The sequence below is a fragment of the Athene noctua genome, chromosome 37 (genome assembly GCF_965140245.1).
Source record: "Athene noctua chromosome 37, bAthNoc1.hap1.1, whole genome shotgun sequence".
In the NCBI taxonomy this organism is placed as follows: Eukaryota; Metazoa; Chordata; class Aves; order Strigiformes; family Strigidae; genus Athene; species Athene noctua.
This window is the reverse complement of record NC_134073.1, coordinates 254,073-277,995: the sequence shown is the minus strand read 5'-3', so window position 1 is coordinate 277,995 and position 23,923 is coordinate 254,073. Positions and strand designations below refer to the sequence as shown.

The 23,923-nt window shown below is 62.6% G+C and overlaps 4 protein-coding genes across 5 annotated transcripts; 2 read left to right on the top strand and 2 right to left on the bottom strand.

Moving 5' to 3' along the window:
- Positions 1-205: 205 nt before the first annotated feature.
- Positions 206-20,869, bottom strand: CLN3 (CLN3 lysosomal/endosomal transmembrane protein, battenin). The gene is made up of 16 exons (XM_074930982.1): positions 20,816-20,869; positions 10,953-10,985; positions 9,571-9,625; positions 9,396-9,480; positions 8,988-9,038; positions 7,182-7,261; positions 7,005-7,090; positions 6,343-6,415; positions 5,121-5,264; positions 4,742-4,874; positions 3,845-3,913; positions 3,545-3,600; positions 2,792-2,885; positions 1,958-2,098; positions 1,085-1,224; positions 206-325 (listed from the first exon to the last, which is right to left on the bottom strand). Exons 2-15 carry the CDS (start codon positions 10,978-10,980, stop codon positions 1,105-1,107), a joined length of 1,215 nt encoding a protein of 404 aa, XP_074787083.1. The 5' UTR covers positions 10,981-10,985; positions 20,816-20,869; the 3' UTR covers positions 206-325; positions 1,085-1,104.
- Positions 11,567-15,607, top strand: SGF29 (SAGA complex associated factor 29). 2 transcript variants are annotated; one of them, XM_074930981.1, is made up of 9 exons: positions 11,567-11,793; positions 11,888-11,963; positions 12,044-12,116; positions 12,735-12,799; positions 12,909-13,038; positions 13,158-13,304; positions 15,049-15,084; positions 15,234-15,396; positions 15,472-15,607. In XM_074930981.1, exons 1-9 carry the CDS (start codon positions 11,719-11,721, stop codon positions 15,580-15,582), a joined length of 876 nt encoding a protein of 291 aa, XP_074787082.1. In that variant the 5' UTR covers positions 11,567-11,718; the 3' UTR covers positions 15,583-15,607. The 2 variants fall into 2 exon arrangements, with proteins under 2 accessions (XP_074787082.1, XP_074787081.1); XM_074930980.1 differs by having other exon boundaries at positions 15,466-15,607.
- LOC141972921 (structure-specific endonuclease subunit SLX1-like) lies at positions 18,090-20,396 on the bottom strand. The gene is made up of 6 exons (XM_074930983.1): positions 20,142-20,396; positions 19,854-19,905; positions 19,439-19,762; positions 18,800-18,921; positions 18,393-18,468; positions 18,090-18,308 (listed from the first exon to the last, which is right to left on the bottom strand). Exons 1-6 carry the CDS (start codon positions 20,297-20,299, stop codon positions 18,228-18,230), a joined length of 813 nt encoding a protein of 270 aa, XP_074787084.1. The 5' UTR covers positions 20,300-20,396; the 3' UTR covers positions 18,090-18,227.
- BOLA2B (bolA family member 2B) lies at positions 20,139-22,914 on the top strand. The gene is made up of 4 exons (XM_074930984.1): positions 20,139-20,278; positions 20,823-20,962; positions 22,599-22,690; positions 22,777-22,914. Exons 2-4 carry the CDS (start codon positions 20,897-20,899, stop codon positions 22,880-22,882), a joined length of 264 nt encoding a protein of 87 aa, XP_074787085.1. The 5' UTR covers positions 20,139-20,278; positions 20,823-20,896; the 3' UTR covers positions 22,883-22,914.
- Positions 22,915-23,923: the final 1,009 nt, after the last annotated feature.

Genomic DNA, 23,923 nt, shown 5'->3' with positions numbered 1-23,923 from the left:
GCGCGCGCGCGCAAGGGCCGATGGGAAGCACCGACCCGGAAGTAAAGCCGGAAAAAAAAAAAAAAAAAAACCAGAAAATTGCCCCAAAAATAATTAAAAAAAAAATATTTAAAAGACGCGCGGAGGCTGCCGGGAGGCCACGCCCACCCACGTGGCCCCGCCCACCCACGTGGCCACGCCCCCTCCAACAATTCGGAGCCATTTTCTTGGGCAGCGTCAACGCGTTTATTTGGGGGCGGAGCCGGCGAGGAGGCCCCGCCCCCTCCGCTCGGTGCTTCCGGGGGGCCCGAAGACGCTTCCGGGTCACGTGGGGGGGAGGGCGGGGCTGTGGAAAGTGGGGGGGGGAGGGGCTGTGGGGCAGACCCATAAGTTTAGCTCCTCCCCCCCTCCCCTGCTATGGGGTGGACCCACGGATCATGTGACCCCTCCCCCGCTATGGGGCAGACCCACGGATCCCAAAGCCCCTCACCCGCTATGGGGCAGACCCACGGATCCCAAAGCCCCTCCCCCGCTATGGGGCAGACCCACGGATCCTGACGCCCCTCCCCCGCTATGGGGCAGATCCACGGATCATGTGACCCCTCCCCCGCCATGGGGCAGACCCACGGATCCTGACGCCCCTCCCCCGCTATGGGGCGGACCCACGGATCATGTGACCCCTCCCCCGCTATGGGGCAGACCCACAGATCCCAAAGCCCCTCCCCCGCTATGGGGCTGACCCACGGATCCCAAAGCCCCTCACCCGCTATGGGGCAGACCCACGGATCATGTGACCCCTCCCCCGCTATGGGGCAGACCCACAGATCCCAAAGCCCCTCCCCCGCTATGGGGCTGACCCACGGATCCCAAAGCCCCTCACCCGCTATGGGGCAGACCCACGGATCATGTGACCCCTCCCCCGCTATGGGGCAGACCCACGGATCCCGCCGCCCCTCCCCCGCTATGGGGCTGACCCACGGATCCCAAAGCCCCTCATCCGCTATGGGGCAGACCCACGGATCATGTGACCCCTCCCCCGCTATGGGGCAGAAACGCGGGTCCCGCCCCTCCCCCCGCTACGGGGCGGTGCCGTGGGGCGCGTTACCTCCCCTCCCCCGCCGTGGGTCAGGCCGCCCCACAGAAGATCCTGTGCACCCCCAGGGCCGCGCCCCCGGCCAAGGCCACGCCCCCCGTGTCCGCCCCCGCCACTACGGTCAGCGCTGGGGGGCGGAGCCGGGGCTCTGCCTGCAGCCAATGGCACGTGAGGGGCTGCCCCATAGATCCTGCCCCATAGATCCGGCCTCACACATCCCCCGCCCCATAGATCCGCCCATAGATCCCGCCCCATAGATCCTCCTGCCCTAGATTCCACCCCATAGATCCTGCTGCTCCATAGATCCCGCCCCACACATCCCCCGCCTCATAGATCCCACCCCATAGATCTCACCCCATAGGTCTCCCTGCCCCATAGATCCCCACCCCACACATCCCCCCACCCCACAGATCCCACCCCATTGATTCCCCTGCCCCATAGATCCTGCCCCATAGATCCCGCCTCAGAGATCCTCCTGCCCCACAGATCCTGCCCCATAGATTCCACCCCATAGATCCTGCCCCATAGATTCCGCCCCACACACCCCCTGCCCCATAGATCCCCATTCCCCAGACATCCCGCCCCACAGATCCAACCCCATAGATGCCACCCCATAGATCCCGCCCCACATACCCCCCGCCCCATAGATCCCGCCCCATAAACCCCTGCCCCATAGATTCCCCTGACCCATATATCCTGCTCCATAGATCCTCCTACCCCATAGATCCTGCCCCATAGATTCCGCCCCACACACCCCCTGCCCCATAGATCCCCGTTCCCCAGACATCCCGCCCCACAGATCCAACCCCATAGATGCCACCCCGTAGATCCCGCTGCCCCATAGATCCCGCCCCATAGGTCCCGCCCCACAGACCCCGCCCCCACCTGTTCCTCCACGTTCTGGATCGCCCCCACGTAGGCGGCTCCGCCCACCAGCCCCTCCCCCGCCACCAGCGCCAGCAGCAGCCCCGCCCCCGGCAGGAGATTGACAGCGACGGCGGCCAATAGGAACGTGGCCAGGAGCAGCTGGGGGAGGGGCCGGGTCAACGGGGGAGGGGCGCTATGGGGCTGCCCCATAGATTCCGGGGGTGGTGGAGGGGGTGTGAAAATCTATGGGGCAGCCCCATGGATTTGGGATGGGAAGAGATCTGTGGGGCAGCCCCATAGATTTAGGGGGTGGGGCAAAAGGCCTGCTATGAGGCTGCCCCATAGATTCGGAGCGGGGCAGGGATCTATGGGGCAGCCCCACGGGTTTGTGGGGTGAGGGAGAGATCTGTGGGGCAGCCCCATAGATTCAGGAAGTGGGAGGGTGAAAATCTATGGGGCAGCCCCATGGATTTGAGACGGGGGAGGGATCTGCTATGGGGCTGCCCCATAGATTTGGTGTCAGGGGAAAAGATCTATGGGGCTGCCCCGTAGATTTGGGTTTGGGGAAGGATCTGTGGGGCAGCCCCATACATTTGGTGGTTGGGGGGAGAAATCTATGGGGCACAGAACAAGTTTTCAGTGGCGGAAGAGCGCTATGGGGCTGCCCCATAGATTCAGGACTGAGAATCTATGGGGCTGCCCCATAGATTTGGGGGAGGCGGAAAAAAATCTATGGGGTAGAGATGATTTTTGCCAGGGGAGAGGCGGGCTATGGGGCTGCCCCATAGATTTAGGGTGGTGGGGAGGGATGTGTGGGGCTGCCCCATAGATTCTGTGGGGCAGAGGCGGCACCTGGAGCAGCGCGAGGAGCCCGATGCGGCGCGGGCGGAGGCGCCGTGGGGCAGAGCGGGAGGCGAAGACCCCGGCCTGGTACAGGAGCTGGGCGCTGTGGGGCAGAGCAAAGGTGTGGGGCGGGGATGTGTGGGGCAGAGGGAGAATGTGTGGGGCAAGGAGAGAGAATGTGTGGGGCAGAGGCAGATGTGTGGGGCAGAAAGAGGAGGTGTGGGGCAGAAAACGGGGATGTGTGGGGCAGTGTGTGGGGCTGAAGGAAAATGTGTGGGGCAGGGAGAATGTGTGGGGTGGAGATGGGTGTGTGGGGCAGAGCGAGGTGTGGGGCAGGGATGTGCGGGGCAGAGGGAGAATGTGTGGGGCAGACACGGAGACACAGAGCAGGGAGAATGTGTGGGGCAGAGACCGATGTGTGGGGCAGAGAAGAAACGTGTGGGGCAGAAAGAGGATATGTGGGGCACGGGGGTGACATGTGGGGCAGAAAATGGGGATGTGTGGGGCAATGTGTGGGGCAGAGGAGATGTGTGGGGCACAGAGAGATGTTTGGGGCAGAGACAAAATGTGTGGGGCAGACACGGAGATGTGGGGCGGGGAGAGAGAATGTGTGGGGCAGAGACGGATCTGTGGGGCAGAAAGAAGATGTGTGGGGCAGGGGGGTGACGTGCAAGGTAGAGAAATGTGTGGGGCAGAAAAAGACAATGTGTGGGGCAGGGGGTGACGTGTGGGGCAGCCCCACGGCGGGGGGGAGGGACGCACCTGCGGTACTGCTGGGCCGGGCTCATGGGGGAGGAGGGGAAGTAGAAAAGCTCCAGCTGTGGGGCGAGACCCATAAGTGTGGGGTGGGACCCATAAGTGTGGGGCAGGACCCCTAAGTGGGTACTTATGGGTCTGCCCCATAGCGAGCCCGCAGCCCGGCCCCACAACCACCTGCCAGGCCCCCGACTCTGCCCCCCAACCAACGCCCCGCCCCATAGCGACCCCCCAGCCCCACAGCTCCGCCCCACAACCACTCCCCTGCCCCATAACTCCGCCCCATAGCGCCCCACGGCGACCCACCAGCCCCTGGTTGATGAAATATTCGGCGAAATAGACGAGAGCCAATGGCAGCGCGTGGGGGAGGGCCACCTGCGGGGGGAGGGGGCGGGGCCACAGGGTGGGTCCCAGCCCCACACTTATGGGTCCCAGCCCCACACTTATGGGTCCCAGCCCCACATTTATGGGTCCCAGCCCCCCACTTACGGGTCCAGCCCCACACTTATGGGTCCCAACCCCACACTTATGGGTCCCAGCTCCCACTTATGGGTCCCAGCCCCACACTTATGGGTCCCATCCCCACACTTATGGGTCCCATCCCCCACTTATGGGTCCCAGCCCCACACTTATGGGTCCCATCCCCCACTTACGGGTCCCAGCCCCACACTTATGGGTCCCATCCCCCACTTATGGGTCCCAGCCCCACACTTATGGGTCCCAGCTCCCACTTACGGGTCCCAGCCCCACACTTATGGGTCCCATCCCCCACTTATGGGTCCCAGCCCCACACTTATGGGTCCCAGCTCCCACTTATGGGTCCCAGCCCCCTACTTATGGGTCCCAGCCCCCCACTTACGGGTCCCAGCTCCCACTTATGGGTCCCATCCCCACACTTATGGGTCCCAGCTCCCACTTATGGGTCCCAGCCCCACACTTATGGGTCCAGCCCCACACTTATGGGTCCCAGCCCCACACTTATGGGTCCCAGCCCCACTTATGGGTCCCAGCCCCACACTTATGGGTCCCAGCTCCCACTTATGGGTCCCATCCCCCACTTATGGGTCCCAGCCCCACACTTATGGGTCCCATCCCCCACTTATGGGTCCCAGCCCCACACTTATGGGTCCCAGCCCCCACTTATGGGTCCCAGCCCCACACTTATGGGTCCCCCGTGACCCCGCCCCCTCCCCTGTCATTTACCTTGGCCGCCGCCCACTTGTGGGTCCAGGTGGAAGTCGGGGGGGGGAGGGGCGGGTGTGCCGGGGGGTGGGGGAGGGGCGCGGGGGGCGGGGCAGGGGGGAGGGGCGTGGGGGGGAGGAGCAGGAAGAAGTAGCTGCGGGGGGAGGGGAGAGAGACAGGAAGAAGCCGAGGGGGCGGGGCAAGGGCCGCCCCATGGCCACGCCCCCGCCCCATAGCCCCTCCCCCAATCCCCTCCCCCCACCCTTGGCCCCTCCCCATCCGAAAACCCCTCCCCCTCTGCCCCATAGCCCCGCCCCACCCCATAGCCCCGCCCCCACCCCATAGCTCCTCCCCCTCTGCCCCACGGCCCCGCCCCCTCCCCCCGGCCCCGCCCCCCTACCTGCCCAGGCTGACCATGGGGAGGGCGAGGCCGGGCAGGAGGGCGTGGCGGAGGGGCAGCCCCGCCCCCATCAGCCCCGCCCAGCCCAGGGCCCCGCCCAGCCCCGCCCCCCCGGTGCCTGAGGCCCAGCACGGGACGCCCACCCTGGGGGGAGGGGAAAGGGGCTGACCCACGGCGACCCACATCCTGCCCCATAGCGACCCCTGACCCACATCCTGCCCCACAGCGCTGCCCCACAGCGACCCCTGACCCACATCCTGCCCCATAGTGACCCCTGACCCACATCCTGCCCCATAGCGCTGCCCCACAGCGACCCCTGACCCACATCCTGCCCCATAGTGACCCCTGACCCACATCCTGCCCCACAGCGCTGCCCCACAGCGACCCGACCCACATCCCGCCCCATAGTGACCCCTGACCCACATCCTGCCCCATAGCGCTGCCCCACAGCGACCCCTGACCCACATCCTGCCCCATAGCGCTGCCCCACAGCGACCCCTAACCCACATCCTGCCCCATAGCGCTGCCCCACAGCAACCCCTGACCCACATCCTGCCCCACAGTGACCCACAGCGACCCCTGACCCACATCCTGCCCCACAGCGCTGCCCCACAGCAACCCCTGACCCACATCCTGCCCCACAGTGACCCACAGCGACCCCTAACCCACATCCTGCCCCATAGCGCTGCCCCATAGGACCCCAACCCACATCCTGCCCCATAGCGCTGCCCCACAGCAACCCCTGACCCACATCCTGCCCCATAGTGACCCCACAGCGACCCCTGACCCACATCCTGCCCCACAGTGACCCACAGCGACCCCTGACCCACATCCTGCCCCACAGCGCTGCCCCACAGTGACCCCTGACCAACATTCTGCCCCATAGTGACCCACGGCTGCCCCACAGCGACCCCTGGCCCACCCCCTGCCCCATAGCGCTGCCCCACAGCCCCCCACATCCTCCCCCTGCCCCACACATCCCCCCTAGGCCCCGCCCCGCCCCATAGCACCCCCCCTGCCCCACAACCACCCCGCCCTGCCCCATAGCGCCCCACATCTGCCCCACACATCCTCCTCTAGGCCACTCCCTGCCCCGTAGCGAACCACCCCCGCCCCCCAGCTGCCCCATAGCGCCCTCCCCTGCCCCACAACCACGCCGCCCTGCCCCATAGCGCGCCCCCTGCCCCATAGCGCGCCCCCTGCCCCATAGCGCCCCACATACCCCGGGTAGCTCCCGGCCAGCGGCAGCAGCGTCACCTCCCCCAGCCCCGAGGCGGCGCTGGCCAGGAGCACCCCTGGGGGAGGGGCCCGAGTGACCCACAGCGCCGCCCCATAGACACGCCCCCTGCCCCATGGATCCACCCTCTGCCCCATGGACCCACCCCCTGTCCCGTGGATCCGCCCCCTGCCCCACATCCTGCCCCACAGATCCCCCCCAGCCCCATGGACCCGCCCCCTGCCCCATAGATCCGCCCCCAGCCCCATGGACCCGCCCCCTGCCCCATAGATCCGCCCCCAGCCCCATGGACCCGCCCCCTGCCCCACATCCTGCCCCACAGATCCCCCCCAGCCCCACAGATCCGCCCCCAGCCCCACATCCTGCCCCACAGATCCACCCCCAGCCCCATAGACCCGCCCCCAGCCCCACATCCTGCCCCATAGACCCGCCCCAGCCCCACATCCTGCGCCACAGATCCACCCCCAGCCCCATAGATCAACCCCCAGCCCCACATCCTGCACCATAGATCCACCCCCAGCCCCATAGATCAACCCCCAGCCCCACATCCTGCCCCACAGACCCGCCCCCAGCCCCATAGATCCGCCCCCTGCCCCACATCCTGCCCCACAGACCCGCCCCCGCCCCACAGATCCCCCCACACTCACCCCCCAGGCTGGCCGCCACCCCCCGGGCCGAGGCCACCAGGGAGAAGCTGCCCCACATGCAGAGGGCGGAGGCGACGACGCGGCCGCTGGGGGGCGACGGAAAAAAAAATGTGGGGCTGAGACCCCCAAGTCGTGCCCCACACGGTGCCCCGCCCCCCAGCTCTGCCCCACACCTACTTGTAGGGCAGGAGGTGGAAGAAGAACGGAGCCGCCATCTTGATCACCAGGGTGGGGAGGATGTCGGCCAAGAGCACGGCCTAGGGGCGACCCACAAGTTGGGGGGCAGACCCATAAGTGGGGGCTGGGACCCATAAGTGTGGGGCTGGGACCCATAAGTGGGGGCTGCGACCCATAAGTGTGGGGCGGGGACCCATAAGTGTGGGGCTGGACCCATAAGTGTGGGGCTGGGACCCATAAGTGTGGGGCTGGGACCCATAAGTGTGGTTTATGGACCCATAAGTGGGGGGCTGGACCCATAAGTGGGGGCAGGGGCCCGTAAGTGTGGGGCTGGGACCCATAAGTGTGGGGCAGGACCCATAAGTGTGGGGCTGGGACCCATAAGTGTGGGGCTGGGACCCATAAGTGTGGGGATGGACCCATAAGTGGGGGGCTGGGACCCATAAGTGTGGGGCTGGGACCCATAAGTGTGGTTTATGGACACATAAGTGGGGGGCTGGACCCATAAGTGGGGGCAGGGACCCATAAGTGTGGGGCTGGGACCCATAAGTGGGGGGCTGGGACCCATAAGTGTGGTTTATGGACCCATAAGTGTGGGGCTGGACCCATAAGTGGGGGGCTGGGACCCATAAGTGGGGGGCTGGGACCCATAAGTGTGGTTTATGGACCCATAAGTGGGGGGCTGGACCCATAAGTGGGGGCAGGGACCCATAAGTGTGGGGCTGGGACCCATAAGTGTGGGGCAGGACCCATAAGTGTGGGGCTGGGACCCATAAGTGTGGGGCTGGACCCATAAGTGGGGGCCTGGGACCCATAAGTGTGGGGCTGGGACCCATAAGTGTGGTTTATGGACCCATAAGTGGGGGCTGGACCCATAAGTGGGGGCAGGGACCCATAAGTGTGGGGCTGGGACCCATAAGTGGGGGGCTGGGACCCATAAGTGGGGGGCTGGGACCCATAAGTGTGGTTTATGGACCCATAAGTGGGGGCTGGACCCATAAGTGGGGGCAGGGACCCATAAGTGTGGGGCTGGGACCCATAAGTGGGGGGCTGGGACCCATAAGTGTGGTTTATGGACCCATAAGTGTGGGGCGGGACCCATAAGTGGGGGGCTGGGACCCATAAGTGGGGGGCTGGGACCCATAAGTGTGGTTTATGGACCCATAAGTGGGGGCTGGACCCATAAGTGGGGGCAGGGACCCATAAGTGTGGGGCTGGGACCCATAAGTGTGGGGCAGGACCCATAAGTGTGGGGCTGGACCCATAAGTGTGGGGCTGGGACCCATAAGTGGGGGCTGGGACCCATAAGTGTGGGGCTGGGACCCATAAGTGTGGGGCTGGACCCATAAGTGTGGGGCTGGGACCCATAAGTGGGGGCAGGGACCCATAAGTGGGGGGCGGGGACCCATAAGTGTGGGGCGGGGACCCATAAGTGTGAGGCTGGACCCATAAGTGTGGGGCAGGACCCATAAGTGTGGGGCTGGGACCCATAAGTGTGGGGCTGGACCCATAAGTGTGGGGCTGGGACCCATAAGTGGGGGCAGGGACCCATAAGTGGGGGGCGGGGACCCATAAGTGTGGGGCGGGGACCCATAAGTGTGAGGCTGGACCCATAAGTGTGGGGCAGGACCCATAAGTGTGGGGCTGGACCCATAAGTGTGGGGCTGGGACCCATAAGTGTGGTTTATGGACCCATAAGTGTGGGGCAGGACTCATAAGTGTGGGGCTGGACCCATAAGTGTGGGGCGGGGACCCATAAGTGTGGGGCTGGGCCCCCCAAGTGTGGGTCTGTCCCCGCCCCCTTACCCCCGTGGAGACGCGGTTGCAGTTGTGGGCGGAGCCGTTGCCGGGCGGGGCCTGTGGGGGGAGGGGCAACTAAAAAGGGGGCGGGGCCGCTGCGGGGTGTGGGAGGGGCCAAATAAAGCGGGGGGAGGGGCAAAAATGTGGGGGGCGGGGCCAACAAAAAAGGGGGGGAGGGGCCGAGTAAAAGAAGGGGGAGGGGCGGGAGTGGGGGAGGGGCCATAAAATGGAGGGGGAGGGGCCTAAACCGGGGTGGGGGAGGGGCCAAAAACAAAATTAAAGGGGCGGAGTAAAAAGCAAAAAAAAAGGGGGGGGAGGGGTAAAGGTGGGGGAGGGGCGGGGTGGGGTGGGTGGGGGAGGGGCGGGAGGGGGTGGGGGAGGGGCGGGGCGGGGTGGGGGAGGGGCGGCACCCACCGGCGCCCCCGGGCGGGGGTCGAGGAGGTCGCGGGCGGCGCTGAGCATCAGCACGTAGGGGAGGTTGTTGCAGAGACCCAGAATCCTTTGCGGCGGGGGGGGGGGGGGGGGAGGGGCGGTCAGTGGGGCGGGAGGGTGGGGGGAGGGGTGTGGGGGGTGGGGGGTGGGGCCTCACCAGAAGGCGGCGCCGTTCCTCCAGCGGGCGCCGGGGGGGTCCGGAGGGGGCGGGGCTGTGGGGAGGGGTTGGGGTTATGGGGCTGGGGGTCGGTTATGGGGCTGGGTGTGGGGCTGGGGGGAGTCGGTTATGGGGCTGGGGGGCACTTATGGGGCTGGGGGTGGGGCTGGGGGTCGGTTATGGGGCTGGGGGGCACTTATGGGGCTGGGTGTGGGGCTGGGGGTCGGTTATGGGGCTGGGGGGCACTTATGGGGCTGGGTGTGGGGCTGGGGGTCGGTTATGGGGCTGGGTGTGGGGCTGGGGGGAGTCAGTTATGGGGCTGGGGGGCACTTATGGGGCTGGGGGTGGGGCTGGGGGTCGGTTATGGGGCCGGATGTGGGGCTGGGGGGAGTCAGTTATGGGGCTGGGGGGCACTTATGGGGCTGGGGCTCAGTTATGGGGCTGGATGTGGGGCTGGGAGGGGTCACTTATGGGGCTGGGTGTGGGGCTGGGCGGGGTCAGTTATGGGGCTGGGTGTGGGGCTGGGAGGGGTCAGTTATGGGGCTGGGGGACACTTATGGGGCTGGGCGTGGGGCTGGGGGGCACTTATGGGGCTGGGTGTGGGGCTGGCAGTCAGTTATGGGGCTGGATGTGGGGCCAGGGGCAGGTTATGGGGCTGGATGTGGGGCTGGAGGTGACTTGTGGGGCTGGATGTGGGGCTGGGCCTCAGTTATGGGGCACGCTGTGGGGCTGGGGGTCAGTTATGGGGCCAGATGTGGGGCTGGGGGGCACTTATGGGGCTGGGTGTGGGGCTGGAGGTGACTTGGGGGCTGGGCCTCAGTTATGGGGCTGGATGTGGGGCTGGGGGACACTTATGGGTCTCAATGTGGGGCTGGGGCTCAGTTATGGGGCTGGATGTGGGGCCAGGGGCTGGTTATGGGGCTGAGAACAAGTTGTGGGGCACAGGGGGGGGCAAGAGGTGGTTGTGGGGCAGGTTGTGGGGCTGGATGTGGGGCTGGGGGTGTTGTGGGGCGGGCTATGGGGCTGGCTGTGGGGCTGGGGGGCAGTTATGGGGCTGGGTGTGACTTGTGGGGCTGGATGTGGGGCTGGGCCTCAGTTATGGGGCCAGATGTGGGGCCGGGGGACACTTATGGGGCTGGATGTGGGGCTGGCAGTCAGTTATGGGGCTGGATGTGGGGCCAGGGGCAGGTTATGGGGCTGGATGTGGGGCTGGGGGTGACTTGTGGGGCTGGATGTGGGGCTGGGCCTCAGTTATGGGGCAGGCTGTGGGGCCGGGGCTGGGTTGTGGGGCGCAGGGGGGGGCCCAAGAGCCGGTTATGGGGCGGGGGAGGGGTTAGTTATGGGGCAGATGTGGGGCAGGACCCCGGGCCCGGGGCTCTCACCCGGCAGCAGCGGCTCCTCCTCCGCCATCGCTGCTGGGGGAGAGAAACGGTCACATGACCCCGCGCCCTCACGTGACCCTCCCGCCCCACATCTCCTCCCTCCTGCCCCACAGATCCTGCCCCATAGATCCTGCCCCATAGATCCTGCCCCATAGATCCGCCCCCCCCCCCCCAGCACCCTCCAACCTGCCCCGGCAGCGCCCGGCGCCTCCTGCAGCCGGAGAAAAAGGGGCGGGAAAACCTCCCTGAGGCGTCAGCCAATGAGAAAAAAGAACGGGGAAAGCGTAGCCAATGAGAAAGCGGCGACGGGGCGCGCGGCCAATAGAAAAAAAGAAAGGGCGGGAATCAGCGCGGGAGTGACGGGGAAGGCGGCGCATGCGCAGAGCAGCAAGCGAAGCCTCAGCGCCGCCTCTGCGCATGCGCCAAACCACGGGGCAACCGGGCAAAGCGTCGGCGCATGCGCAAAACCGGAAGTGAAGCCGCGCTGGAGCCCTGCGCATGCGCAGAGATTAAGGGCAACCGGGCAAGGCGTCGGCGCATGCGCAAACCCGGGAAGCGAAGCCGCCGCCGAGGCCGCGCATGCGCAGAGCGACCGGGCAAATCGCCCTGAGGGAGCCGCCGCCATTTTGAACACCCCCCCCCTTATTCCCGCCGCCATTTTCTTTCCGTTTTTCACCGTTTTTTCCTTTCTGAGCCATTTTTTTTTCGCCGCTTTTTCCCTCCGTGACGGGTTTTTTTTTGGGGGGGGCTGTTTTTTTTCCCCGCCATGGCGCTGGTTTCCGCCGATTCCCGCATCGCGGAGCTGCTGGGGGAGCTGCACCAGCTCATCAAACAGACCCAGGTAAGCGGAGGCAGGGGACGCACGCACTCCAGATTATTTTTTTTTTCCCTTCTTTTTTTTTTTCCCGTTTTTATTTATTTTTTTTTCCCCTCAGGAGGAGCGTTCCCGTAGCGAACACAACCTGGTCAACATCCAAAAAACCCACGAGCGGATGCAAACGGAGAATAAAAGTGAGGAGGGAGGAAGAGGAAGGGGGGAGGTTTGGGGGCGCCCCCAGAGCCCCCCCGTAACCCCCTTCTGCCCCCCCCAGTCTCCCCCTATTACCGGACCAAGCTGCGGGGCCTTTACACCACGGCCAAGGCCGACGCGGAGGCCGAGTGCAAGTAGGTTCGGATCGGCCCCGGCCGCCGTTTCACCCCTGAAAGTGTTTGGGTTTACCCCAAAATATTTCGACAAACACACACCCCCCCCCCCGTTTTCCCGCCGAATCGGCGCGTTTTCCCGCCAAATTGGCCGCTTTTCCCGCCAAATCTTCCCCCTTTTCCCCAAAAATCTTCACCTTTTCCCCCCCCGACTTTGCCCTTTTCCCCCCCCGACTTTGCCCTTTTCCCCCCCCGACTTTGCCCTTTTCCCCCCCGACTTTGCCCTTTTCCCCCCCCGACTTTGCCCTTTTCCCCCCCCGACTTTGCCCTTTTCCCCCCCCGACTTTGCCCTTTTCCCCCCCCGACTTTGCCCTTTTCCCCCCCCCGACTTTGCCCTTTTCCCCCCCCGACTTTGCCCTTTTCCCCCCCCCGACTTTGCCCTTTTCCCCCCCCCGACTTTGCCCTTTTCCCCCCCCCGACTTTGCCCTTTTCCCCCCCCCGACTTTGCCTTTTTCCCCCCCAATCCCCCCATTTGCTCACCATCCTCATTCTTTTACCCCCTTTCCCCCCCAACTCCCCTTTTTCCCCCCCAAACCCCTTTTTTTCACCATTTCCCCCCATTTTCCACCCCCCCTCCAGCATCCTCCGCAAAGCCCTCGATAAAATCGCCGAGATCAAATCCCTGCTGGAGGAGCGACGCATCGGTAACGTGTCCCCCCCCCCAAAAAAAACCCCCAACCCAAACCCCAAACCACCCCAATTTAAGTTAAAAACTTCCCCAAAATTAACATTTTTTTTTTTTTAACTTTCCAGCCGCCAAAATCGCCGGAATTTACAGCGAAGCGGAGCCCCCCCGTAAAACCATGCGCCGGGGGGTGCTGATGACCCTGCTGCAGCAATCAGCCATGACGCTGCCCCTCTGGATTGGCAAACCCGGCGAAAAGTGAGGCGAAAAACGAGGATTTTGGGTCCAAAAACTGATTTTAAGGGGAGCCCGGCTCTTTCTTGTCGTTATTTTGGTGTTTTTTCGTTTTTTTTTTTTTTTTTTTCCTCGCCCCACAGGCCCCCCCCGTTGTGCGGGGCCGTGCCGGCGGCCGGCGACTACGTGGCCAAACCTGGGGATAAAGTGGCCGCCCGGGTGAAGGCGCTGGAGGGGGACGAGCAGTGGATCCTGGCTGAGGTCGTCAGCTACAGCCACGCCGCCAACAAGTAGGTGGGACGCCCCAAAAAAGAGGAGTTCGAGCCCCAAAAATCCTGCTCCCCCCCCCCCATTGCCTCAAAACGGCGCCCTTTTGCCCCAAAAATCCCTCCCGTGCCCCAAAAGTGCTTCCCTGGGCCTCAAAATGGCGCCTTTTTGCCTCAAAATGGCGCCTTTTTGCCCCAAAAATCCCGCCCTGCGCCCCAAAAGTGCTTCCCTGGGCACCAAAAAATTGACTTTTTGCTTCAAAATGGTGCCTTTTTCCCTCAAAATGGTGACTTTTTGCCCCAAAAATCCCTCCTGTGCCTCAAAAATCCCACCCTGTGCCCCAAAAGTGCTTCCCTGGGCACCAAAAAATTGACTTTTTGCCTCAAAATGGCGCCTTTTTGCCCCAAAAATCCCTCCTGTGCCCCCAAAATCCCGCCCTGTGCCCCAAAAGTGCCTCATTGGGCGTAAAAAAATACAGTTTATGCCCCAAAATTGCCACTTTGTGCCCCAAAAGTTTCTCCCTGGGCACCAAGAAATTCACTTTGCGCCTCAAAATGGCGACTTTGCGCCTCAAAATGGCGACTTTTTGCCCCAAAAATCCCACCCTGTGCCCCAAAAGTGCTTCCCTGGGCACCAAAAAATTGACTTTTTGCCTCAAAATGGCGCCTTTGTGCCTCAAAATGGCGCCTTTTTGCCCCAAAAATCCCTCCTGTGCCCCCAAAATCCCGCCCTGTGCCCCAAAAGTGCCTCCTTGGGCGTAAAAAAATACAGTTTATGCCCCAAAATTGCCACTTTGTGCCCCAAAAGTTTCTCCCTGGGCACCAGAAAATTCACTTTGTGCCCTCCCAGCCCCACTGAGCCCCCCCAAACCCCCCACGTCCCCCCAAAATCCCTTGAGCCCCCCAAAATTTCCTTTAGATCCGCCCCAACCTTCCTGAACCCCCCAAATCCCCTTAAACCCCCCCAAAATCCCCCTCGAACCCCCCAAATCCCCCTTGAACCCCCCTGAGCCCCCCAAAATTCCCCTTAAACTCCCCAAAATCCCCCAGAATCCCCCTTGAACCCCCAGAATCCCCCTTGAACCCCCCAAATCACCCCAGAACCCCCCCGAACCTCCCAAAATCCTCTTTAAACCCCCCAGAATCCCCCTTGAACCCCCCCAAACCCCCCAAAATCCTCCTTGAACCCCCCTTGAACCCCCAAAACCCCCCGAACCCCCCAAAATTCCCCTTGACCCCCCAGAATCCCCCTTGAACCCCCCAAAATCCTCTTTAAACCCCCCAGAATCCCCCTTGAACCCCCAGAAATCCCCCTTAAACCCCCCAAAATTCTCCCTGAATCCCCCCCGAACCCCCCCAAATCCCCCTTGAACCCCCAAAATCCCCCCGAACCCCCCAAAATTCCCCTTAAACCACCAGAATCCCCCTTAAACCCGCCAAAATCCCCCACCGAACCCCCAGAATCCCCCTTGAACCCCCCAAATCCCCCTTGAACCCCCCAAATCCCCTTTAAACCCCCCAAAAATCCCCCTTGACCCCCCAGAATCCCCCTTGATCCCCCCAAAACTCTCCCTCAATCCCCCCCGAACCCCCCAAATCCCCCTTGAACCCCCCCAAACCCCCCAAACCCCCCAAAATCCCCCCTTAAACCCCCAAAACCCCCCTTAAACCCCCCCCCCGAGCTCCCCCAAACCCCCCCGAACCCCCTTTTTTTTTTTTTTTTATTTTATTTTATTTATTTTTAATTTTATTTTTTCAACGCCCCCAGGTACGAAGTGGACGACATCGACGAAGAAGGCAAAGAGTACGCTTCTTCCCCCCCTTACCCCCCCCCAAACCCCCCCAAACTTAATTTCTCCCTGTTCCTAAACTATTTTTGGGGATGCTGGGGAGGGGGGTCCCCCTTTTTTTTTTTTATTTTATTTTTTTTTAATTTTTTTTATTCTTTTTTAGGCGCCACACCCTGAGCCGCCGCCGCATCATCCCCCTCCCTCAGTGGAAAACGAACCCCGAAACCGACCCCGAGGCTCTTTTCCACAAAGACCAGCTCGTCCTCGCCCTGTACCCCCAAACCACCTGCTTCTACCGCGCCCTCATCCACGCCCCCCCGCAGAGGGTGAGTGTACCCCCCCGGGGGGCCCCCAAAAATCCCCAAAATCCCTAAAAACCCCCCCAAAATATTCAGCCGCAGGACGATTACTCGGTGCTGTTCGAGGACACGTCCTACGCCGACGGCTACTCGCCCCCCCTCAACGTGGCCCAGCGTTACGTGGTGGCTTGTAAAGAGACCAAAAAGAAGTAGAAATTTTGGGGGAAAATCCTGTTTTTTTGGGTTTTTTTTTGGGGGGGGGGGGGGACCCTGAAAGTTTTGGGGGGAAATGAGGAGGAATCGGGGCGGTTGAGTGAGTGGTGGGAGGAAAAGCAGAGGGAAATGGGTTGGAATGGGGGGAAAAAGGGGTTGAAATGGTGCTGGGGGGGCCCTAAAAATAAAGGGGGGGCGCTGAAATTCGGGGGGGGGCACCCTAAAATTTTTTTGGGGGGAAAAAAAAGGAAAATTGGGACTAAAAATTTGAGGGAGGGGGAAGAGGGGAGGGAAATGGGTTGAAATGGGGGGAAAAGGGTTAAAATGGGGGGAAAAGGGGTTGAAATGGTGCTGGGGGGGCTCTAAAAATAAAGGGGGGGCGCTGAAATTCAGGGGGGGGGCACCCTAAAATTTTTTGGGGGGGGAAAAAAAGGAAATTGGGGGGTTAAAAATTTGAGGGAGGGGGAAGAGGGGAGGGAAATGGGTTGAAATGGGGGGAAAAGGGTTAAAATGGGGGGAAAAGGGGTTGAAATGGTGCTGGGGGGGCTCTAAAAATAAAGGGGGGGCGCTGAAATTCGGGGGGGGGCACCCTAAAATTTTTTTGGGGGGAAATAAAAGGAAAATTGGGATTTAAAATTTGAGGGAGGGGGAAGAGGGGAGGGAAATGGGTTGAAATGGGGGGAAAAGGGTTAAAATGGGGGGAAAAGGGGTTGAAATGGTGCTGGGGAGGCTCTAAAAATAAAGGGGGGGGGCTGAAATTCGGGGGGGGGCACCCTAAAATTTTTTTGGGGGGAAAAAAAAGGAAAATTGGGACTAAAAATTTGAGGGAGGGGGAAGAGGGAAATGGGTTGAAATGGGGGGAAAAAGGGGTTGAAATGGTGCTGGGGGGGCTCTAAAAATAAAGGGGGGGCGCTGAAATTTGGGGGGGGGCACCCTAAAATTTTTTTGGGGGGGAAAAAAAGGAAATTGGGGGGTTAAAAATTTGAGGGAGGGGGAAGAGGGGAGGGAAATGGGTTGAAATGGGGGGAAAAGGGTTAAAATGGGGGGAAAAGGGGTTGAAATAGGGAAGGGGGGGCCCTAAAAATAAAGGGGGGGCGCTGAAATTCAGGGGGGGGCACCCTAAAATTTTTTTGGGGGGAAAAAAAAGGAAAATTGGGACTAAAAATTTGAGGGAGGGGGAAGAGGGAAATGGGTTGAAATGGGGGGAAAAAGGGGTTGAAATGGTGCTGGGGGGGCTCTAAAAATAAAGGGGGGGCGCTGAAATTCAGGGGGGGGGCACCCTAAAATTTTTTTTGGGGGGAAAAAAAGGAAATTGGGGGGTTAAAAATTTGAGGGAGGGGGAAGAGGGGAGGGAAATGGGTTGGTATGGGGGGGACACCCCCCCAAAATGGCGGGGGGAGCCCTGAGTTATTGGGGGGGGCCCCAAAATATTGGGAGGGGGGGACTGTGAAAAATAGGGGACCCCCAAAAATAAAGCAGGGCGGGGGGGGGGGGGGAGAGTGGGGGAAGAGGGAGAAGGGAAGTGGGGGGGGGGAGTTGGAGGGGGGAGAAAATGGCGGGGGGACCCCGAAAATTAGAGGGGGGGCCCCCAAATGGTAAAGGGGGGGTGGAAGGGGACAAAATGGAGTCTGCAGGGGAAGAAAAATGGCGTCGGGGTCCCCCAAAATGGCGTCGGGGTCCCCCAAGATGGCGTCGGGCCCCCCCAAATGATGTAACAGTCCCCCAAAATGGCGTCGCGGTCCCCCCAAAATGGCGTCCGGCCCCCCCAAATGGCTTTGGGGTCCCCAAAATGGCGTCCGGCCCCCGCAAAATGGCTTTGGGGTCCCCAAAATGGCGTCCGGCCCCCCCCAAATGGCTTTGGGGTCCCCAAAATGGCGTCGGGGCCCCCCAAATGATGTAACGGTCCCCCAAAATGGCGTCCGCCCCCCCCAAAATGGCGTCGGGCCCCCCCAAAATGGCGTCGGGCCCCCCCAAAATGGCGTCGGGCCCCCCCAAAATGGCGTCGGGCCCCCCCAAAATGGCTTTGGGGTCCCCAAAATGGCGTCCGGCCCCCCCAAAATGGCGTCCGGCCCCCCCAAAATGGCGTCGGGCCCCCCCAAAATGGCGTCCGGCACCCCCAAAATGGCGTCCGGCACCCCCAAAATGGCGTCGGGGCCCCCAAAATGGCGTCGGGGCCCCCCAAATGATGTAACGGTCCCCCAAAATGGCGTCGGGGCCCCCCAAAATGGCATCGGGGCCCCCAAAATGGCGTCTGGCCCCCCCCAAATGGCGTCTGGCCCCCCCAAAATGGCGTCGGGGCCCCCCAAAATGGCGTCGGGGCCCCCCAAAATGGCGTCGGGGTCCCCCAAAATGGCGTCGGGGCCCCCCAAAATGGCGTCGGGGTCCCCCAAAATGGCGTCCGGCCCCCCCAAAATGGCTTTGGGGTCCCCAAAATGGCGTCGGGGCCCCCCAAAATGGCGTCGGGGCCCCCCAAAATGGCGTCGGGGCCCCCCAAAATGGCGTCGGGGCCCCCCAAAATGGCGTCCGGCCCCCCCCAAAATGGCGTCGGGGCCCCCCAAAATGTCACGTGGGCGCCCTGGGGTGGGGCAGGGGCGTGGAGGCCCCGCCCATTGTTTTTTATTATGAATAAATTAACGACAGATTCATTAAAAGCAGCGCTTGGGGGCGGGGCCTGCGCCTGGCCCCGCCCCCCCGGGCTGTGGCGGCGGCGGCTCCGTCCAATGAGGCTGCAGGAGGGAGGTCAGAGGTCACGAGGGGGCGGGGTTTAGAGAGAGGGGGTGGGTGAGGGAGGGGAAGGGGGCGGGGCTTACCGGGGTAGGCTCAGGCTCCGCCCCCTCACCCAGACAGCGGCGAATCAGGTCACCCCAGAGGAGGGGGGCGTGGCAGCTGCAGGGGGAGGAGGGGTCAGAGCGGTGAGGCCACGCCCCCCAACCAAGCCCCGCCCCCTAGCAACAGCCCCGGGACAAGCCCCGCCCCTTATGGCTGTCCCAGGGTTGGCCACGCCCCGTAGTAACGCCCAATGACAGGCCACGCCCCCCTAGCAACGACCTCCACAAGCTCCACCCCCCGTAGCGACAGGCCCCGCCCCTTAGCGACCATCTTAGGGCCAAGTCCCGCCCCTTAGCAACCCTGCAGCAATGACAGCCGTTCCCTTGGCAACAAAGCCCCGCCCCCTGGTGACAGGACCCCTCCCAGCCCTTTGGCCCCGCCCCCTTACCGCGGACAGGCCCCGCCCACCGGCAGCAGCTCCCGTGGCTCGGGGCGCAGCAGGGCATTGGCCAGGCAGGGGGCGTGGGCGGCCAATGGGCAGCGAGGGCAGCGCAGGGGCGGGGCCTGGGCCTGCAGGGGGAGGAGCAAGGCAAGAGGCGGAGGCCACGCCCCTTCTCGGGGCCCCGCCCACACCCATAAGCAACACAGCCCCTTAGACCCCGCCCCCATGCCCCCACCTACCCAAATTAGGCCACGCCCACCCGCTTTAAGCCCCGCCCTCAGCCCGCCAGCCCCGTTAGGCCCCGCCCAACACCGTTAAGCCACACCCACATCCCCCTTAGGCCCTGCCCAACCCCTTAATGGGGTGCTGAGACCCCACCCACCCTTATTAGGCCACACCCCCATCGCATTAGGCCACACCCCCAGGCCATAAGGCCCCACCCACCCAAATTAGGCCACACCCCTGTCCCTACAAGCCCCGCCCACCCCCTTTAAGGCTTTCTCAGGCCCCGCCCACCCTTAAGCCACACCCCTGTCCCATTAGACCACACCCACCCCATTAGACCACGCCTCCAGCCCCCAATGAGGCCCCTCCCTAGTTCCAGCAGGCCACGCCCACACCCTTTAGGCCCCGCCCCTTTGATACCTCCCAGGGGCCCCCACAGAGGTCACAGGGTGTTGGGGGCGTGGCCTCGGCAGGGGAGGGGCGTGTCCTTCGGGGGCGTCGCTTGGGCGCGGGAGGCCCCGCCCCTTCCTCCACCACCACGTGGGAGGGCGGGGCCGGCGTGAGGGCGTGGTCAGGCGGTGGGCGGAGCCAGCGCAGGCGCAGGGGGAGGCGGCACCAGGGCGGGGCCCGCAGGAGGCGGGGCAGGAGGCGGAGGGCGAAGCTGATTGGCTGCTCCCGGGGGCGTCGCGGGGTCACGTCCGAGAGGCGGCGGGAGGTGCTGGGGTGCTGCCACGCCCACTCGAACTGCGTCATCAGCGAAGGGGCGGGGTCAGAGAGGAAAGGGCGGGGTTACGGGTGGAGGGGGCGGGGCTAAAAGAAAGGGGGCGGGGCTTACCCGCAGCGCCGCCACGTCCGAGGGGAACCCGTGGACGTAGAGCTCCATGTCCCTGCGCGGTGACGTCAGCGAGGGGGCGGGGCCTCCGCCACACTTCCGGTCCCCCCGTGGCGGCCCCTCCCCTCTACTTCCGGTCCCGCTTACCCCCGCCCCTCGGGTTCTTCCCCCATCAGCGCGTCACTTCCGGTTTCCTTTGCCCCTCCCACACCTCCGCTACTTCCGGGTTTCCCCCGCTACTTCCGGGTTTTCCCTCCTCCCACACCCCTTCGCGTCACTTCCGGTCCCCACCAGGGTCCGCGCCCGCTGGTCCGTCTGGCCCCGCCCCTCCGCCGCCCCCCGTTGTGCTGCCGGAGGCGCCGCCCCGGATCCACCGTGAACCCGACGTAGCTCCGCCCCCTCCCGCGCGGGTGGCGGCTCCGCAGCAGGTAAACGGCGCGCAGCGGCATGGCCGGCGACGCCCACAATGCACCGCGCTACCCACGAGCCCCCGCGGCAGCCTCGGGGAACGGCCTCGGTACCCACAATCCCCCGCGGAAGCGTTTGGGATCTGCCTCGGTACCCACAATCCCCCGCGGCAGCGTCGGGGAACCGCCTCGGTACCCACAATCCCCCGCGGCAGCGTCGGGGATCTGCCTCGGTACCCACAATCCCTTGCGGCGCCGCCTGGGAACCGCCTCGGTACCCACAATCCCTTGCGTCTCCATTTGAAATCGTCCTCCCTACCCACAATTCCCCCGCGGCGCCGCGTTCATGTCCCTTTAAATCTGCCTCGGTACCCACAATCCCTCGCGGCACCGCTTGAAATCTGCCTCGTTACCCACAATCCTCCGCGGCGCCTCTTTGGGCCCCTTTAAATCTGCCCCGTTACCCACAATCCCTCGCGGCGCCGCGTTTAGGGCCCCTTTAAATCTGCCTCCCTACCCACAATCCCTCGCGGCGCCGCGGGAATTTTGCCTCCTTACCCACAAGCCCCCGCGCCGTGGAGGAGGAGACCCTCGGGGAGGGGCGTTCCCGGAAGTGACGTCAGCGGAAGCGGCGGCCAAATGGCGGAACCGACGGCGGCGGCGCTGCGGGAGCGGCTGGAGCGGGAGCTGGGGGCGGAGCATGTGGTGAGGGGGCGGGGCCGAGGGGCGAGGGGCGGGGCCGAGGGGCGAGGGGCGGGGCCGAGGGGCGAGGGGCGGGGAAAAGGAGCCGGGGGGGGGGGGGGGGGCAGGTTAATTAACACCGGGAGGGAGTAATTAGGGATGGGGGGGGTAATTAGCACCGGGAGGGGGTTAATGAGGGCTGGGGGGTTAATTAGGGAGGGGTTAATTAGCACTGGGGGGGTTAATTATTAACCCCGGGGGGGGTTAATGAGTGCTTGGGGGTGTTAATTAGCCCCGGGGGGTGTTAATTAGCCCCGGGGTGGTTAATTAGCACCAAGGGTGTGTTAATGAGTGTTGGGGGTTTAATTAGCCCCGGAGAGATGTTAATTAGCCCCGGGGGGGGTTAATTAGCCCCGGGGGGGGGTTAATTACCACCAGGGGTGTGTTAATGAGGGCTGGGGGAGTTAATTAGCCCTCGGGGGGTGGTAATTAGCACCGGGGGGGGTTAATGAGTGTTTGGGGAGTTAATTAACACTGGGGGGGTGTTAATGAGCGTTTGGTGGGAATTAATGAGCTTGGGGGGGGCTAATTAGCTCGTGGGGGCATTAATTAGCGCTAGAGGGGCCTTAATGAGCTCGAGGGTCTGTTAATTAGCTGCGGGGGTGCTAATTAATACGGAGGGACATTAATTAGCGCTGGAGGGGCCTTAATGAGCTCCTGGGGGGGGTTAATTAGCTTGGGGGGAGCATTAATTAGCTAGGGGGGCATTAATTACTGCTGGAGGGGCCCTAATGAGCTCGGGGTTGCTTTAATTACCTTTGGACGGTGTTAATGAGCTTGGGGGGTGTTAATTAGCTTAATGAATCGGAGGGGGGGGTAATGAGCTGCAGAAAGGGGTTAATTAGCTTTAGGGCATGTTAATTAGCTTTGGGGGTTGTTAATTAACGCTGGAAGGGACTTAATGAGGTTGGGGGGGGCTTAATGAATCGGGGGAGATGTTAATTAGCATGGGGGGTGTTAATTGGCTTTGAGGGGTGTTAATTAGCTTTGGGGGGCTGTTAATTAGTTTTGCGGGTTGTTAATTAATGCTGGAAGGGACTTAATGAGGTTTGGGGGGGCTTAATGAATTGGGGGAGATGTTAATGAGCCACGCGGGGTGTTAATTAGCTTGGGGGGTGTTAATTAGCTTAATGAATCGGAGGGGGGGTTAATGAGCTCCAGAAAGGTGTTAATTAGCTTTGGGGGGTGTTAATTAGCTTTGGGGGGTGTTAATTAACGCTGGAAGGGACTTAATGAGGTTTGGGGGGGGCTTAATGAATCGGGGGAGATAATTAGCTTGGGGGGTGTTAATTAGCTTTGGGGGATGTTAATTAACACTGCAAGGGCCTTAATGAGGTTTGGGGGGGCTTAATGAATCGGGGGAGCTATTAATGAGCCACGCGGGGTGTTAATTAGCTTTGGGGGGGTGATAATTAGCTTGGGGGCTGTTAATTATCGCTGGAAGGGCCTTATATGGGGGGGGGGTGTTAATGAGCTCAGTGGGGGCGTTAACGAGGCTCGAGCGGGTTAATTAATACCGGGGGGGTGTTAATGAACCCCGGGGGGAGTTAATTAGCCGCGGGGGGGGTTTCGTTAATTAGCCCCGGGGTGTTAATTACAGGCGGTGGAAGTGGCCCCCGGCTGCGCCGGCAGCTTCCGGCTCCTGGTGGTGGCGTCGGCTTTCCGGGGGCGGGGCCTCCTGCAGCGTCACCGGTGAGGGGGCGGAGCCTGGCGAGAGGGTGGGTGGGGTCCCGGAAGGGGGCTGGGCCTCATTAAGGCCCCGCCCTTTCCCTCATTAGGCTCGTTAACGAGGCGCTGGGGGAGGAGCTGGAGCGGATCCACGCGCTGGAGCAACGAACGTTGACGCCGGAGCAGTGGGCGGCCGAGCAGGAGCGATTTGCATAAATTTGCATAAACCCGCCTCTCTTTTGTATAAACACGCCTCCGTTTTGCATAGACACGCCCCCGATTCGCGTACGCCCCGCGGCTAATTTGCATAAAGCCCCACGGCTGCCGGCCGGGTTTGCGTGGACGCGTCGTTTGCGTGAGCGCGTCGCCTCATTTGCATGAATTCCGCATAAACGATGTCTCATTTGCATAAACGTGGCTCTAAGCTGCGTACATCCGCGGCTGATTTGCATAAATCCCTACAACCGGGCCTGGTTTGCACGGACACGGGCGATTTGCATAAACGCATGGATAATTTGCATAAAGGCGTCTAATTTACATAAATCTGTGGCTGGTTCGCCTGTGCCCGTGGCTAATTTGCATAAATTCCTGTGATGGCGGGCCTGGTTGGCGTTAACCCGTGTAATTTGCATATAGGCCCGTCTAATTTGCATACAGCCGTTTACGTTGCGTGCGTCCGGGTCTGTTTTGCATAAAGGCGTGTCCGATTTGCATACGCCCGGGGCTAATTTGCATAAACCCGTTTTGAACGGCTAGTGCGCCTGGCTTGCAGGGAGCTGCGTCTAATTTGCATGCGCGTCCGCGTGTAATTTGCATAAATTTATACGGCCGCCTGCCTGGTTTTGCATGGGCACGTGTAATTTGCATACGCCCGCCATATTCCGCATAAGCACGTGGCTAATTTGCATAGAACGTGTAATCGCGCGCCTGTTCTCCGTGAGGCCGTGTCTCATTTGCATACGCGCGTCCTCATTTGCATACATCGAGCTGGCATGCGCTACGTGACGCCCCTGCTCCTCGTTAATTAAGCTCCTCCTCATTAAGTCGACGCCCCGCCCACCGCCTCTCCTCATTAGCAAGTCAGCCTCATTAGCATCGCGCTAATTAGCATAACGTGCTCATTAGCATAGCGACTCAGCCCCGGCGGCGGGGGGGGGGGGGGGTGTTTCTGGGCTCGTTAGCGCTGCCCCTCGTTAGCAAGACACTAATGGCAGGCGGCTGCTTTAATGAGAGGCCCCTCATTTGCATAACGCTGCC

Coding starts and splice junctions, on each gene's coding strand:
- CLN3 (XM_074930982.1), bottom strand. CDS start 10,980: ATGGCGGAGGAGGAGCCGCTGCTGCCGG. Junction 5,265..6,342: donor CTGGCCGGGAGCTACCCGGG/GTATGTGGGGCG, acceptor CCCTCCCCCCAG/GGTGGGCGTCCCGTGCTGGG. Junction 3,914..4,741: donor ACAAGTGGGCGGCGGCCAAG/GTAAATGACAGG, acceptor CTCCCCCCGCAG/GTGGCCCTCCCCCACGCGCT.
- SGF29 (XM_074930980.1), top strand. CDS start 11,719: ATGGCGCTGGTTTCCGCCGATTCCCGCATCGCGGAGCTGCTGGGGGAG. Junction 12,800..12,908: donor GCTGGAGGAGCGACGCATCG/GTAACGTGTCCC, acceptor TTAACTTTCCAG/CCGCCAAAATCGCCGGAATT. Junction 15,085..15,233: donor ATCGACGAAGAAGGCAAAGA/GTACGCTTCTTC, acceptor ATTCTTTTTTAG/GCGCCACACCCTGAGCCGCC.
- LOC141972921 (XM_074930983.1), bottom strand. CDS start 20,299: ATGCCGCTGCGCGCCGTTTACCTGCTGCGGAGCCGCCACCCGCGCGGG. Junction 18,469..18,799: donor GTGGGCGGGGCCTGTCCGCG/GTAAGGGGGCGG, acceptor CTCCCCCTGCAG/CTGCCACGCCCCCCTCCTCT. Junction 18,309..18,392: donor CGGAGCCTGAGCCTACCCCG/GTAAGCCCCGCC, acceptor TCCCTCCTGCAG/CCTCATTGGACGGAGCCGCC.
- BOLA2B (XM_074930984.1), top strand. CDS start 20,897: ATGGCGGAACCGACGGCGGCGGCGCTGCGGGAGCGGCTGGAGCGGGAG. Junction 20,963..22,598: donor AGCTGGGGGCGGAGCATGTG/GTGAGGGGGCGG, acceptor TGTTAATTACAG/GCGGTGGAAGTGGCCCCCGG. Junction 22,691..22,776: donor GGCCTCCTGCAGCGTCACCG/GTGAGGGGGCGG, acceptor TTCCCTCATTAG/GCTCGTTAACGAGGCGCTGG.